At 38.7% G+C, this 11872-nt stretch overlaps 1 protein-coding gene and 1 long non-coding RNA gene across 4 annotated transcripts; one reads left to right on the forward strand and one right to left on the reverse strand.

Moving 5' to 3' along the window:
- The first annotated feature begins 1422 nt into the window (after window positions 1–1422).
- SRSF10 (serine/arginine-rich splicing factor 10) lies at window positions 1423–6784 on the forward strand. Of its 3 annotated transcripts, XM_009332143.1 has the most exons (4): window positions 1423–1808; window positions 2108–2161; window positions 2336–2437; window positions 5561–6784. In XM_009332143.1, the coding sequence occupies exons 1-4, from the start codon at window positions 1657–1659 to the stop codon at window positions 5577–5579; spliced, it is 327 nt and encodes a 108-aa protein (XP_009330418.1). In that variant the 5' UTR covers window positions 1423–1656; the 3' UTR covers window positions 5580–6784. The 3 variants fall into 3 exon arrangements, with proteins under 3 accessions (XP_009330418.1, XP_009330416.1, XP_009330417.1); XM_009332141.1 differs by lacking the exon at window positions 5561–6784 and having other exon boundaries at window positions 2336–4551; XM_009332142.1 differs by lacking the exon at window positions 5561–6784 and having other exon boundaries at window positions 2111–2161; window positions 2336–4551.
- A 576-nt stretch (window positions 6785–7360) lies between these two features.
- On the reverse strand, window positions 7361–11828 carry LOC103923727. The gene is made up of 3 exons (XR_663947.1): window positions 11742–11828; window positions 10430–10634; window positions 7361–9681 (listed from the first exon to the last, which is right to left on the reverse strand). It is a non-coding gene; the product is annotated as an uncharacterized LOC103923727 (long non-coding RNA).
- Window positions 11829–11872: the final 44 nt, after the last annotated feature.

Consider the following 11872-nt stretch of genomic DNA (forward strand, 5'->3'; position numbering starts at 1 on the left):
ATGAGACTATGATTTTAGCCTTAATGTTTAGTGCCAGGCAACATTACATGTGTTAGTAATTGTTGTGATATGTTCTTACTTGTATATAAATAGTATGTGGATGTTTTGCTTTTTATCCAGTAACTATTAATGACTCATTTTAATTAAAAACAGATAACTAAGTGTAACGGTCACTTACCAGAATCCTATTCTTGCTGCTAGCTGAAAATTCTTAAGAGCTTTCTGTGCAGCTCTATCAAGCTTTCTTTGCAGAAACACACTGTTGAAAATTCTCCCTGTCAAAATGAGTGGCCCAGTTTTAATGTACTGCAATGTTTATATTGTGTTGGAATGTATTAGTGATTCTGTGTTGACATTTCCCAGTGCAGTCCAGTTTCCAGGATTGAGGTAATGTCTTCCTTTTCATTTTGCTTCAGGATAGAAGTAACGTTCAAGGTATCGCAATTCAACATGGAACAGAAGTCTTATTTTCTGAACAGATAATTGTAAAGAGAACTTACCTCTTTTCCATCTGTTATTTAAATACATATTCTTAATATATAGATAGATACAGATATTATGTAAAAATAAAACATGCTGTTGGTAAACCTAACGCATGCTTGTTGATCTAAAACAGGACTATAATACTCATGTGCAGCTTGGGAATAAAAGTGCGTTGAAGATCTTTCAGTTAAAGCTATCAAAGAAACAACCTAACTGTCCAGGTTTCCCTAAATGCGCACACTTAGTTTTTGTTGAAGTCAATGGAAATTATATGCTCTGAAGGACAAACTTCTGTCCTGTGTATAAACATTGGGATTTCTTCTAAGTTTCTGAACAAAAATTAACTAAATCTACCTTAGTGTTGTAAACAGCAGCATTTAAAACATAAAAATTGTAGCTGTTCAGTACAGATAACGTTCATTACAGCATGATATGTTTAAAATACTTTGAGCGTGATCTTTGGGTTTGAATGAGAATGGGATTTAATACAAAGGAGAGATAGCTATGCTGCTTAGAGAAAATACAACAGAAGACTAGTAAGTTCATTCATTCTTCTTAATTATTTTAATAACTAAACTACAGAGTGAATGTGCGTTGTTGTACTGGCAGGGGGGTACTTCTAGAATCAAACTTCTCTTTGTGTGGCATCCATTGCTGCTTCTGTATAAGCTGTCCTTTAATCATTAAAGAAGACTGTGGATCAGGTGTAATGCGTGGTGCTGTGTAGTCAAGAAAATGGATGTTTAATTAATTCCCTGTTAGCTTTCACTTTTTGGGTAAATTCAGGAATGTTAGAATGTTTCAGTCACGGGTTTGGCCTGTCGTACCAGTTTCCAGGTGGCCTGAAATCACCTTAGCCAGTTCTGTGTTCTGGTTTTATGGCACATTACTCCTTTCTTACTGTTTTTTGGGGTGGTTTGGTGGGTTTTTTTTCCTAGATTTATAATGCCCACAAGGCTGCATTAACTTTTGTCCAGTGGTTAAAGCAGCAAAAAGCAAACGGCATACAGCAGTCTTTCATCTGTCCTTTTCATAAACATGTCTGCTAGAATCATGATTAGGCTTTCTGCTAAATACCGAATATGTGGATTAGTAGTATCACTAAAGGGAAAGTAGGGCATCTTTTTTACCTTACAATGTTAAATACTGCTATTTTTTACAGCACCAAATCAAATGAAAGCCAAGGAAGGGAGAAACCTATACAGTTCTTCTCGTTACGATGACTATGACAGATATAGGCGATCTAGAAGTCGGAGTTACGAAAGGAGACGGTCTAGAAGTCGTTCTTTTGATTACAGCTATAGAAGATCGTATAGTCCCAGAAAGTAAGTGTAGTGTATGTTTGGTTTCAACTGCACAGCAGTCTGTTGGAGGAGAAACACCACATTGACTATTTAATTGTTAAAATTTTGAATGATCTTTTTCTATAGTCGCTTTGTAATTACTTGTGGGAGTTACGTATCTTGCATGCTACCTCAAATCAGAAATACTGAATGAAATGATTCTGTGCTTCACTGAAGAATGACTAAAAGCAAATGCACAGCTTGAAAAATAATTTATTAAGCATTTGTATACATAACGTAGGTATTTGTCACTGTTTACTTTTTCTGATGTACCTTTTTAGCAGTAGACCTACTGGAAGACCTCGTCGTAGCAGAAGCCATTCGGACAATGATAGGTAAAATACTTTTTACACCCTTTAAATTGAAAACTAGATCAACTGTATTCCTTTAACTATAGGTTTAAAAAAAAAGTTTCTCCTGCAAAAAACGGTAAACAATTTTTAATGTACTAGATGTCTAAGAATAGTGTTTTTACATTCAAATCTCCTCTCTCCCCTTTATTCTGATAGGTTCAAACACCGCAATCGATCTTTTTCAAGATCTAAGTCCAATTCAAGATCACGATCCAAGTCACAGCCCAAGAAAGAAATGAAGGCTAAATCACGGTCTAGGTCTGCATCTCACACCAAATCTAGAGGCACCTCTAAAACAGATTCTAAAACACACTATAAGTCCAGCTCAAGATATGAAAAGGAGTCGAGAAAAAAAGAACCAGCTAGATCCAAATCACAGTCAAGATCACATTCTAGATCTAGGTCAAAATCCAGATCAAGGTCATGGACTAGTCCCAAGTCCAGTGGCCACTAACAGTGTAACCATGTTGTTTTTAGGCATGTAAGATTCATTTACACACAGTTCAGTTTACTTAAATTATCAGGAATATGATGTTGCAGCAGTGCTAAAAAATATTTTCTTTGTCAGTTTTCCCTGTAGCCGACAATGGTTAAAATTAAAACAGTGTTGAGAAGCCACTGAGAGAGAGCGAGAAAAAAAAAGAGAGAGAGAGAGAGAATGTCCACTTGGTTAAATGTCATGGGCAGCTACTGATTTGGTTGTGGTGTCTCTATGTATATTTTTGTAAAGATTTGCATTTTTAATGCTTAGGTATTGGTGATGACTTGATTGATCGTAACTTGCAATATTGTCCTATTGAAAATGTCATACCCGTAGAGAAATTGGTACCAGTTTGTGCTGAACAGTTAAACCAACTGTTTAACTTGTTCTTTAATGCTAAACTTTGTGATAAAACAGAAAACTGGACAGCTGTAGCGCAACACTGACTGCTGTGAAATGCAGACTGGCAATTCTATGTTTCCATTGTTCAAAGGCAGGTTTCTGTGCTCTCCATGCCCACTGACACAAGTAGGTTGGTAAATGGAGCTCTATGGAGAGATATTTTTGAGATTTCTCTTTAACCCTGCCATCCGGAGAGATGGTACTAACGTTGCATGTACTACACGGGGAGAGAGTTGGTCTTGGAAACTCGTTCAGAGATTGTGCAGTGTCGTGACTTGTCAGGATAGAGGCTTCACTGCTTTTGACCTGGCTGCTAGTACTAAATGCGTGAGGAAAAAAACACCTTGAAATGGAAAATTAAATTCAGATTTCAGCAAATGGCAGAGCAACAAAATACTAGGTTGTATGTACATTTTATGCAGTTTTTGTATCTATTCTAAATTTTAGTGAGCAGTTAACCATAAAATTGCTTAGTTTTCCTGCTGTTAGATACCAGTAGATTGTTTCGAGTTGTGTGTGTACAGTATATAAGAACTAAACTTTTATGCCAATGACTCTTGTGGTTAGTTGGTGTATTCATAGGTATAAAACTGTAGCCATTTCTCTTCCTGAGTAACAAAGGCTTGCTTTTACACGTCAAAAAGTATTTGGTCAAGCAAGTCTGAATCACTTCTTCCTCAGAATGGGTAGTGGTTTGGTTACAAGATTTCATTTTACTTAAGAACAAATGTTTGAAGTTGGATATGAACAAGAGCTGCATCTCTAGCTATTTAGTTTATCACTAATACAGTATATTTAGTCAATTGAATGTGAAAAATAACAAAACCAGTGTGTAATCTTACCAGTATTTCTCTAGAAGGCAAGATACTTTGTTATGAAAATGGCTTTTGGCATTGTTTTTTTCTATTCACCTTCAAAAGCCAGCATCAGTCACCTAGTGTTCCTTGCTGTCTTATGTAGTAGCATATAAAGACATTGATTTCAAAAAGTTCCTTTTTAGAGAAATGTTTTAGGTTTGGGTTTTAGTGTTTTCAGCAGGGCCTTTGAAGAAATGCAGATGGCTTTTAAATATTGGCAGTGGAACGTGCTTAGGGGGTTGATTCTAGAGTCTTTGTACATTTGATAGTATTTCTAACTTTTTCTTTACTGTTTGCAGTTAATGTTCATGTTCTGCTATGCAATCATTTATATGCACGTTCCTTTAATTTTGTAGACTTTCCTGGATGTATAGTTTAAAAACAGCAAAAAGTCTATTTAAAACTGTAGCAGTAGCGTGCAGCTCTAGCAGAGGAAAGTTGTGGGATTAAACTTTGTATTTCCTTTCTTATAGAGGCTTCTAAAAAGGTATTTTTATATGTTCTTTTTAACAAATATTGTGTACTACCTTTAAAACATCAATGTTTTGATCAAAATAACTAAAGACCCAGCTTATTTTCTGCTTGCTGTAAATTTAGCAAACATGCTGTAATAAAAAAATGAAGGAAATACTGATCCACTGGAATTATTGTAGCTTTAGAATTTGACTCCAGAGCATGGTTAGGAGTAGAGCTATGCATCCCTTATGGAGTAAAATCCTTACTATGGTATTTCAGTAAAGTCAGGAATTTACATTTAATGTCTGAATAAATACCATTTCACATTTTTAAAGGGGTACTAGACAAAATAAGAATGATAAGCATATGTTTTAGTCTAATATATTGAGATGTCTTTTCCATTAACTTTCATTATTGCTGGATGGACTTCCTGATGGTTATAATTCAGATATTATTAGCCAGGTTATGAAGTACTTAAAATCAGCAATTGAAGATTCATATAGAACCAAATTTCTAGTATCACCTTATCGATTTATATTTGCCATATGAAAAACTGCACCAGCAGTGGTTCTCTAGAAGGTGGTAAAACTTTGCTGATGACGTTTAAAATTCAAGCCGCCTCCCGGCGCTTGTGGTATTTACAACTGGTTCTTCTTATGCCACTGAATGAAAACAACTCTGAAAAGCACTTAATTGCTCTGATAAACCCACTCTGACACTGTGTAAGTTGAGCTGTGATTATCTTGTAGCTGTCCATAAAAATGGCTTGTAACAGCAGAAAACCCCACCCTTTTTCAGCGTTCTGAAATGAATATAGTCTTCAAGACTAAAATCCTACTTAAAAGTGGTCCGCCTGACTGTGTCATGGGAAAGTGGGGTTACGTTTTTGTCAGCAGCCTGCAAGGGATTGCTGTAGTTGATGTTCACGTTAGTCCAGCCAGAATTACAGCTGGATCGGTGGGGAGGAGGGAGGAGAACATCTTTGTGTCCAGGCTCAGGTTCTAATGTGAGACTGCAGAGTAACAGTAACTATACCTTAACTATTTTGTCAGCATGTCCTTATATTGTGTGCCTCAACATTTATGTATAGCACAGTATAAATTTTTTTTTTGTTTTGAAAATCCAATTCATTGCAAGTATAATGTAGTATCTGACAGTTCTGATGGTTCTTTCTTTCTCTCCCAGAGGTAGGACTAAACTTTGACTTGACTTGTGTATATGAACAAGCCAGAAAAGCCGAACACAAACCCACGATGTTTCAAGAGTGCATGAATAAAGATGTTGTCCTAGTTCTTGCTCCCATGGAAAAATTGTGAAGAAGCTGTTCTGTGGGCCTTTCAGTTGGGGACGAGTTAGCAGGATGTGGCCAAAAGGGCAGGGAATGTTTACGCATTCATGCAAGTCAAGCCACAGCCCATCTAGATAACATCTCCCTTCCTTGATGCAGGTATCCTAGTCCTGCTCTAAAAAAAGCAGTAGCCTGTCTTGTGCAAGCTACCCGCAGGTTATGCACAGCTGGAATGCAAGAACATACGCAGGCTACAAAAGATCATGTATAGGCATCTTTCTTTTGGAGTCTCAAGAACGGTGGGAATTATGTTTTTCTGTGGTAAACTAGATTTTGTCATTCCTGCAAAATTTGTAGAATTGAAGTAGTATGTAAAAATTCTGCTGAAAGTAATGGCTGTGCTCCAAAATATCTGCAGCGTATCGATTTATCTCAGCAGTAATAGAAGGCTCTATTGGAACTTCTTTTTCACCAAAAGTCCATGCACCCAACTGATAATTAAAAATCTTAAATTTAGTGGATAAGTAGCTGGGTGTTTAAATTAGGGACTATAATAGACTGGTCTCTGAAAGCTAAATGTTATCCTTTCTATGTCTTTTAAAGATGTTTAAATGTACAGTATAATGGCTTTATTCAAAGTGGAAATTTTCAATTTAAATGTTACTTTGAGCTCTCTTCTTGGAAAGAGCTTTTTTTTTTTTCCTTACTGTTTAGTCTGGGGTAACAGCTTGAAATATGTTCAGAGAAGGGCAATTGGATTGATATACATTGCAGCACTGCTACTTGATTTTTTGGCAGGGATGTTGCAGATTAACATTTTGAAGTATAAAGGGATAAATTTACACATTTTTAGGACATAATCACCCATTAATAATTGCTGGTTTTCTCCATTTATCTTGTAACTTGCTTAAAAAGTCTGTAGTCCATTGCTATAATATTTGTCTAAAGATGCTCTTACTGATGAGACTATTATAGGAAGGGAAGACTATGTACCCTGTAGTGTGTTTGATCAAAAGATGCTAATGTTTTATTCATACACATCCTTTCTTCTTGAGTTTTGTGTTCCATCTGTGCAAATAACCCTGTGAATTGGGAATAAAATGTACAAGTTTTGACTATAACTTGAGAGCACCTTCTGACTTAATTAATACAGCCGTAGTCTGTTGGAGATTGATCACCAAGCACTGAATACCCGAGAAGCTCCCTCTAGCCCAGAGCACTGAGCCAGCGACCCATCGTCAGAGCTAGCAGAGAGCGTGACCACAACCGTGCTCAGCTAAGCTTAAGCTGCATCTACTCAGCCTAACTTGTCTCGCTTGCCAGTCTAGCTTTCCTGGGCAGAGCCTGACGGCCCTTCAGCAGGCTTTGTTTCGGCTTTGCGGGTAACATTAGTGTTAATTTTCAAGCCCTGTGTTTGCAAGTTGCTGGCGAGGCATGAAGGAGAGGGCTGTGGTTGAGGAAACCTCCTCCATTGTGAAGCGATTTCCAGCTTGTTCTGACACTCGGCCCGAAGAGGCAGGCAGAACGTGTGCCGGGGGTTCTCAGGCTGCTGATTTGTACCAGATAAAGATAATCCTCAAGAGTTTCTTGCCAGTTAAGGATGTGAAAGGGGGCATTTAAATGCTTTATAGAACTCCTAGACTGCCAAAAATGATGCAATCCCAGTTTTCCATTACCATCTTAAAATAAATAGATGCTTTTAGGGGGTGAAAAGTTTAGTTTATTTAAATTTTTGTTGTTTCCAATTTGTACATGTACCATTGACAATTTGAAGTATACACAATTGTAACTGGGATACAGCTCATTCACTGGTGAAGGTCCAGGTCACAAAGATATGAGTTTAAAGACTGCCAATTCCATCTTATTTGGAGCAATAGATTTGTAAACATTCAACCAGCTGCCAATGCATTTTTGAATGTACAGAAAGACATCTCAAAGAACACTTCATGATCTGCAAGACTCCCCTTCAAGTTAAAGCACTTTTTTAGTAATTACTGTATTTTTAAATACCCTTGCCTTCTGTTATCACAGTTCAGTTGTTTCTATTATAGGATCAACTGAATTGTGACAGCACTGAAGGCTGCACACTGGCAACTGCCCCATCCCCATTCTGAAGTCAATGTGTATTAGCAAATATTGGGACAGAGTAATGCTGTAGCATTGATTTGGTGTAGGAACAGAAACGCTGTTATAATTCTTCAATTTCGCCAAGCACCCAAACTCAGCCATTTGCATTTCTTGTGAAACATCCAATTTGATTTTGAACACCTTAGTGTTTTTTCATCATTTAATACACACCTCTCCTATACATTCAGAGCATGAGTATCTTAAACTTGAGCAGCTTTTTTTTTAGTTTTTTTTTTATTAAAAAATTCTAGATAAGCCTCTTTTGCACTGAGTTTACTTTAAAAATGAGCTCACAACCAAATAATATGTGCATATTCACTGTATGTTAAGTGCAAGGGCACAGCCACAAATGTCTTTTTTTTTTTTTTTAAACAAAATATCTTCTTTTAAATCAGGCCATGTATTCAACATGGTCATCTTACATTCAGCAGTTTTGTACTAAAAATACTTCTGTGCAGGAAAGCCCAGCGTAAATTTACATATGCTACAAAGTTTTACACTTATTTACATGGCTCTGTCTTCCCTATGAAAACATTTTAATACCTGCCACAAGCTACTGTAACTTAAAGCAATTATTACAGGGTAACCAATTTAAGACCAGTCTAAGTAACTATACCTTTTTCACAATTTTAAAAACTGATACAAAAATGCATTTTAGAACTCATCAGTGCAATCGGGACATAAAGGATTTTTTTTAGAGGTTTTTGGCAGTCATCTGGCAACGCAGCATCGCTAGTTGGCACAGTCTGGCTTGCTGAGATTCCAGTGAAGTACTGCTAGAGCTGGAGAGACAGTTACAGATTTGCCTGATGTGTTCCTCCTTCAAGAACATGCACCGGTATGTTTCCTAGATCTCAATTTTAGTCACAGGCTTGAAATGCTTCTCCACCAATTCAAGACTGCCACATAAAGCTCACGGGTATAAACGAGAATAATCTGTGTTTTACCTAGTGCCTAGGTGGAGGTCTCCTCTGCTCAGCAAATCCGCTCTGCAGAGTTTTTATTTAACTAGCACATTTTACGCAAGTTTGAAAAGCAGCAAAGTACGTGACTAAAGCTTTCAGTGCATTTTTTTCCAGTAAATGCTGCATTTAGTTAAGCAAAAGCTGGTTTTCTAACACCATACCAAAAAGTAGTCACAATTCCAATTTTGGGAGACAGTCCCATTTACTTTTACAATAAATACAATAAATGGTGACTGTTCAGGATTTGATTAGATTGATTATAGAGAAAAATACCTATTGCACAGTGAAGTGAACACAGCACACAACTTTTGAGGTAAAAAAATGGGGGAATGTAAGCTTCCACCCCCTTCTCTTCCAAGTGACCAACTACACACAGCAAGAACATCTAGTTCTGTACACCTGTGCATCTGGAGTTAGGAATAACAATTCTCAAATTTGAAACCCTGTAAATTCAAATAACTTTAAAAAATATGAAAAGTTACATCTCAAGCCTGGACTTTAAGTAATGTTTTAAGCTGAAATGTCATTATTTCTTTATCAGAAGGTTTAAAAGAAACAGGTACCCAGTGGCTTGGTGGCTTAGGAAGAACACTTGGTGAGGGTGGCTCACTAAATTTTGCTCCAGCATAGTTCTGATTGGTTTGAGGTGTGAAAAACAGGTTGTGATTTGATAAAGTAGGACTCCAATTTTGATTATTGGGGAAATGAACATTGTTCTTCCCCCCTTTTTGCATGGCCTGCCATGCACCAGATGATGAGTTGCATCCATGTCCTCTTTCTTTCTTCATATAGGTCTTCATCTGCGAATTCTGGTCTTTATTCTTCTGCCTGTTTTTAAGTTGTTGATGGTTCTTGGTGATATTTCTAGATTGGGGAACTGGAATGTTGAATCTTTCTCCACCACCCATCTTCAACTTAAATGTCACCTGTAAAAACGGGAAAAAAGTCAGTGGAGTTTGCATTACTACTTTTTTTTTTTAAAAAACAGAAAACATGGCAGAGAATTTTTAGGTTCTAAGCAAGGGGACTGAAATCCATCTAACCAAAACTTCTATCAATTGAAAGTAGTGGTTTTTTCTCCTTCACTGGACACCACTTCAGTAATACCTAAGAACTTAGCTGACACACTCATGAGAACTGAATTATAATGCAGCGTATCTTCCAAGTGGGAGATTACTGACTCTACAATGGCTTAACAGTTCTGCTGCTGATGGCTGACCAGCACATCGTATACCAATCCATCCTTCAGGAACTGTACCCCAGTCCCTCTACCTAGTTGTGAAAACACTGGTCCTCCAGGCAGCCCAACTACCAAATACACCACTTCTTTTCTCCTCAGCAAAAGGTGTTACTGGAAGAATGTGAAAGACATGTTGCTCGCAAAATACAGTGCCAAATTTAAGGTGTTAGTATTTAATCCTGAAGACATTTAAACCAAGCTTGCTACACCTAAAGATCTAGGCAAAGTTTGCACTGATAAAGCCACTCCCCCAGTCTTTCTGGTAAGTCCAAGAATTACTCTGATAAACCCAAAGCGATCTGAAAACAACCTCAAATGGAAAGCAGCCATTTGTAACTGAACTTCCAAAGCACATAGCCAGATACTACCACACAGTACTTGGCACCTTCATGCTGACTCCTACAGTATACTATTCCTCCCCCACACCCATTTACCTTTCAGTTGTCTTCTCAGATTCCACACTCTCCAACTCTTGCCCCCTTTCTTGCTTCCAAGCCTGAAAGAGTAGGTGCTGCCTTTTGCTGGACTCCTTCCTTTGGCTAGGAATAGAAGTTTTCATGGGCTGATCTGCTGTATTCAGCCAGGTAGCCGAGCCCAACATCGGATTCTCGGCACAGAAGCTCCAAGGGAGAAGTCCCACTGCATAAACGAGAATGAAGTTTGAATTCAGCTTAAGGAAACAATTGTTTCCCTTTCTAATTTGGAAAAAAGAAAAAGCTGAAATAATTCAGAGAATTCATAAAGTCAGTTGTGTCTCTTATTTGTTAAAAATTACAATATACTTCAAACTTAAAGACACAGCAGTGTTTGTCTTACTCTTTAAAACTTCACCATCATACTTAGCATTTCACAAAGAACAGCATTTTTATTAAGATATATATAGAGCATGATAAGTATTTCAATAGGCAAGCAAGAACCTTACCCTTTTTTTTTTTAAAAAAAGGGAAAAAAAAAGTCAAATACAATGGAAAATACTTTGGGATGAACTCTTAAGGAACTAGCGCTTCAATGCATCACTCTTGAGCACAAAGAAACCCTTCCTGAAAGCTATCCCTGGAGAACTCACCCGCCTAACTCTGCGGGACCAGAACAGAAAAGCACCGCCCAGAATCACCGCGCACAGAAACTGACCCCGACCCCAAGTGCCCCAACGCTTCCCATGAAACCAATCGCAGCCCCAAACCCTCCTCCAGCCTTTACAACAGAGCTCCACTCCTCATCTGTCAGCTGGTTTTTTCCCACCTTCGTTAGCAAAGTAATTCCTTACTAACTCTTAAAATAATTTCCTGTGTAGCCCACGGCTCGCTCACTCGAAATCTTTTTAAAGACTTTAATCTTAAGGCACTCCAATCCGTTCACCTCCCCCCTAATCGATGTGTCACTCCTTCAAGAGTCATCAGCACCCCTAGTCCATCTCTTCCCAAAAGCTCCAGGAAGAGCCGCCCATCTTCACTTCCAGCTTTCGCCTTCTTGTGACTAAAACCAAGGGCCGAGGTAACGTCATTAGCACAAACCAAGCTGCTCTTTGCTCCCAGCGGAGCGGCCCTCACAGGCTCGGCGCTTGCCAGAGCTCTGTCTGTTCGTCTCCGAACTTTCTCCCTTCTCATCTTGCCTACGCCCTCCGGTCCCTCGTCCCCCGCGGGGAGCCCGGAACCCCCGTCCCCATTTCTCCAACAATGGAGCAGCCCAGCGAGCACAACATGGCGGCGACAGCGCCCGGCCCTTCCCGCACCGCTCCTCCCTTACCGACTTCTGTCCGTCTCGTTCGCCCACAAGCACAGACACACGCACACGGGCCTTTAGGAACCGACCCCGCTGCTCCTCCGCCGTCACTTTCCGACACCCCACCCACCGCTAACCCACCCCCAAACCGCCCC

The sequence above is a fragment of the Pygoscelis adeliae genome, unplaced genomic scaffold (assembly GCF_000699105.1).
Source record: "Pygoscelis adeliae isolate BGI_AS28 unplaced genomic scaffold, ASM69910v1 Scaffold359, whole genome shotgun sequence".
In the NCBI taxonomy this organism is placed as follows: domain Eukaryota; kingdom Metazoa; phylum Chordata; class Aves; order Sphenisciformes; family Spheniscidae; genus Pygoscelis; species Pygoscelis adeliae.

Bases quoted from the DNA above. Each gene is read 5' to 3' on its own strand.
- SRSF10 (XM_009332141.1), top strand. From the start codon at position 1,657: ATGAAAGCCAAGGAAGGGAGAAACCTATACAGTTCTTCTCGTTACGAT. The intron at 1,809-2,107 runs GTAAGTGTAGTG...GTACCTTTTTAG, and splicing joins AGATCGTATAGTCCCAGAAA to CAGTAGACCTACTGGAAGAC. The intron at 2,162-2,335 runs GTAAAATACTTT...TTATTCTGATAG, and splicing joins AGCCATTCGGACAATGATAG to GTTCAAACACCGCAATCGAT.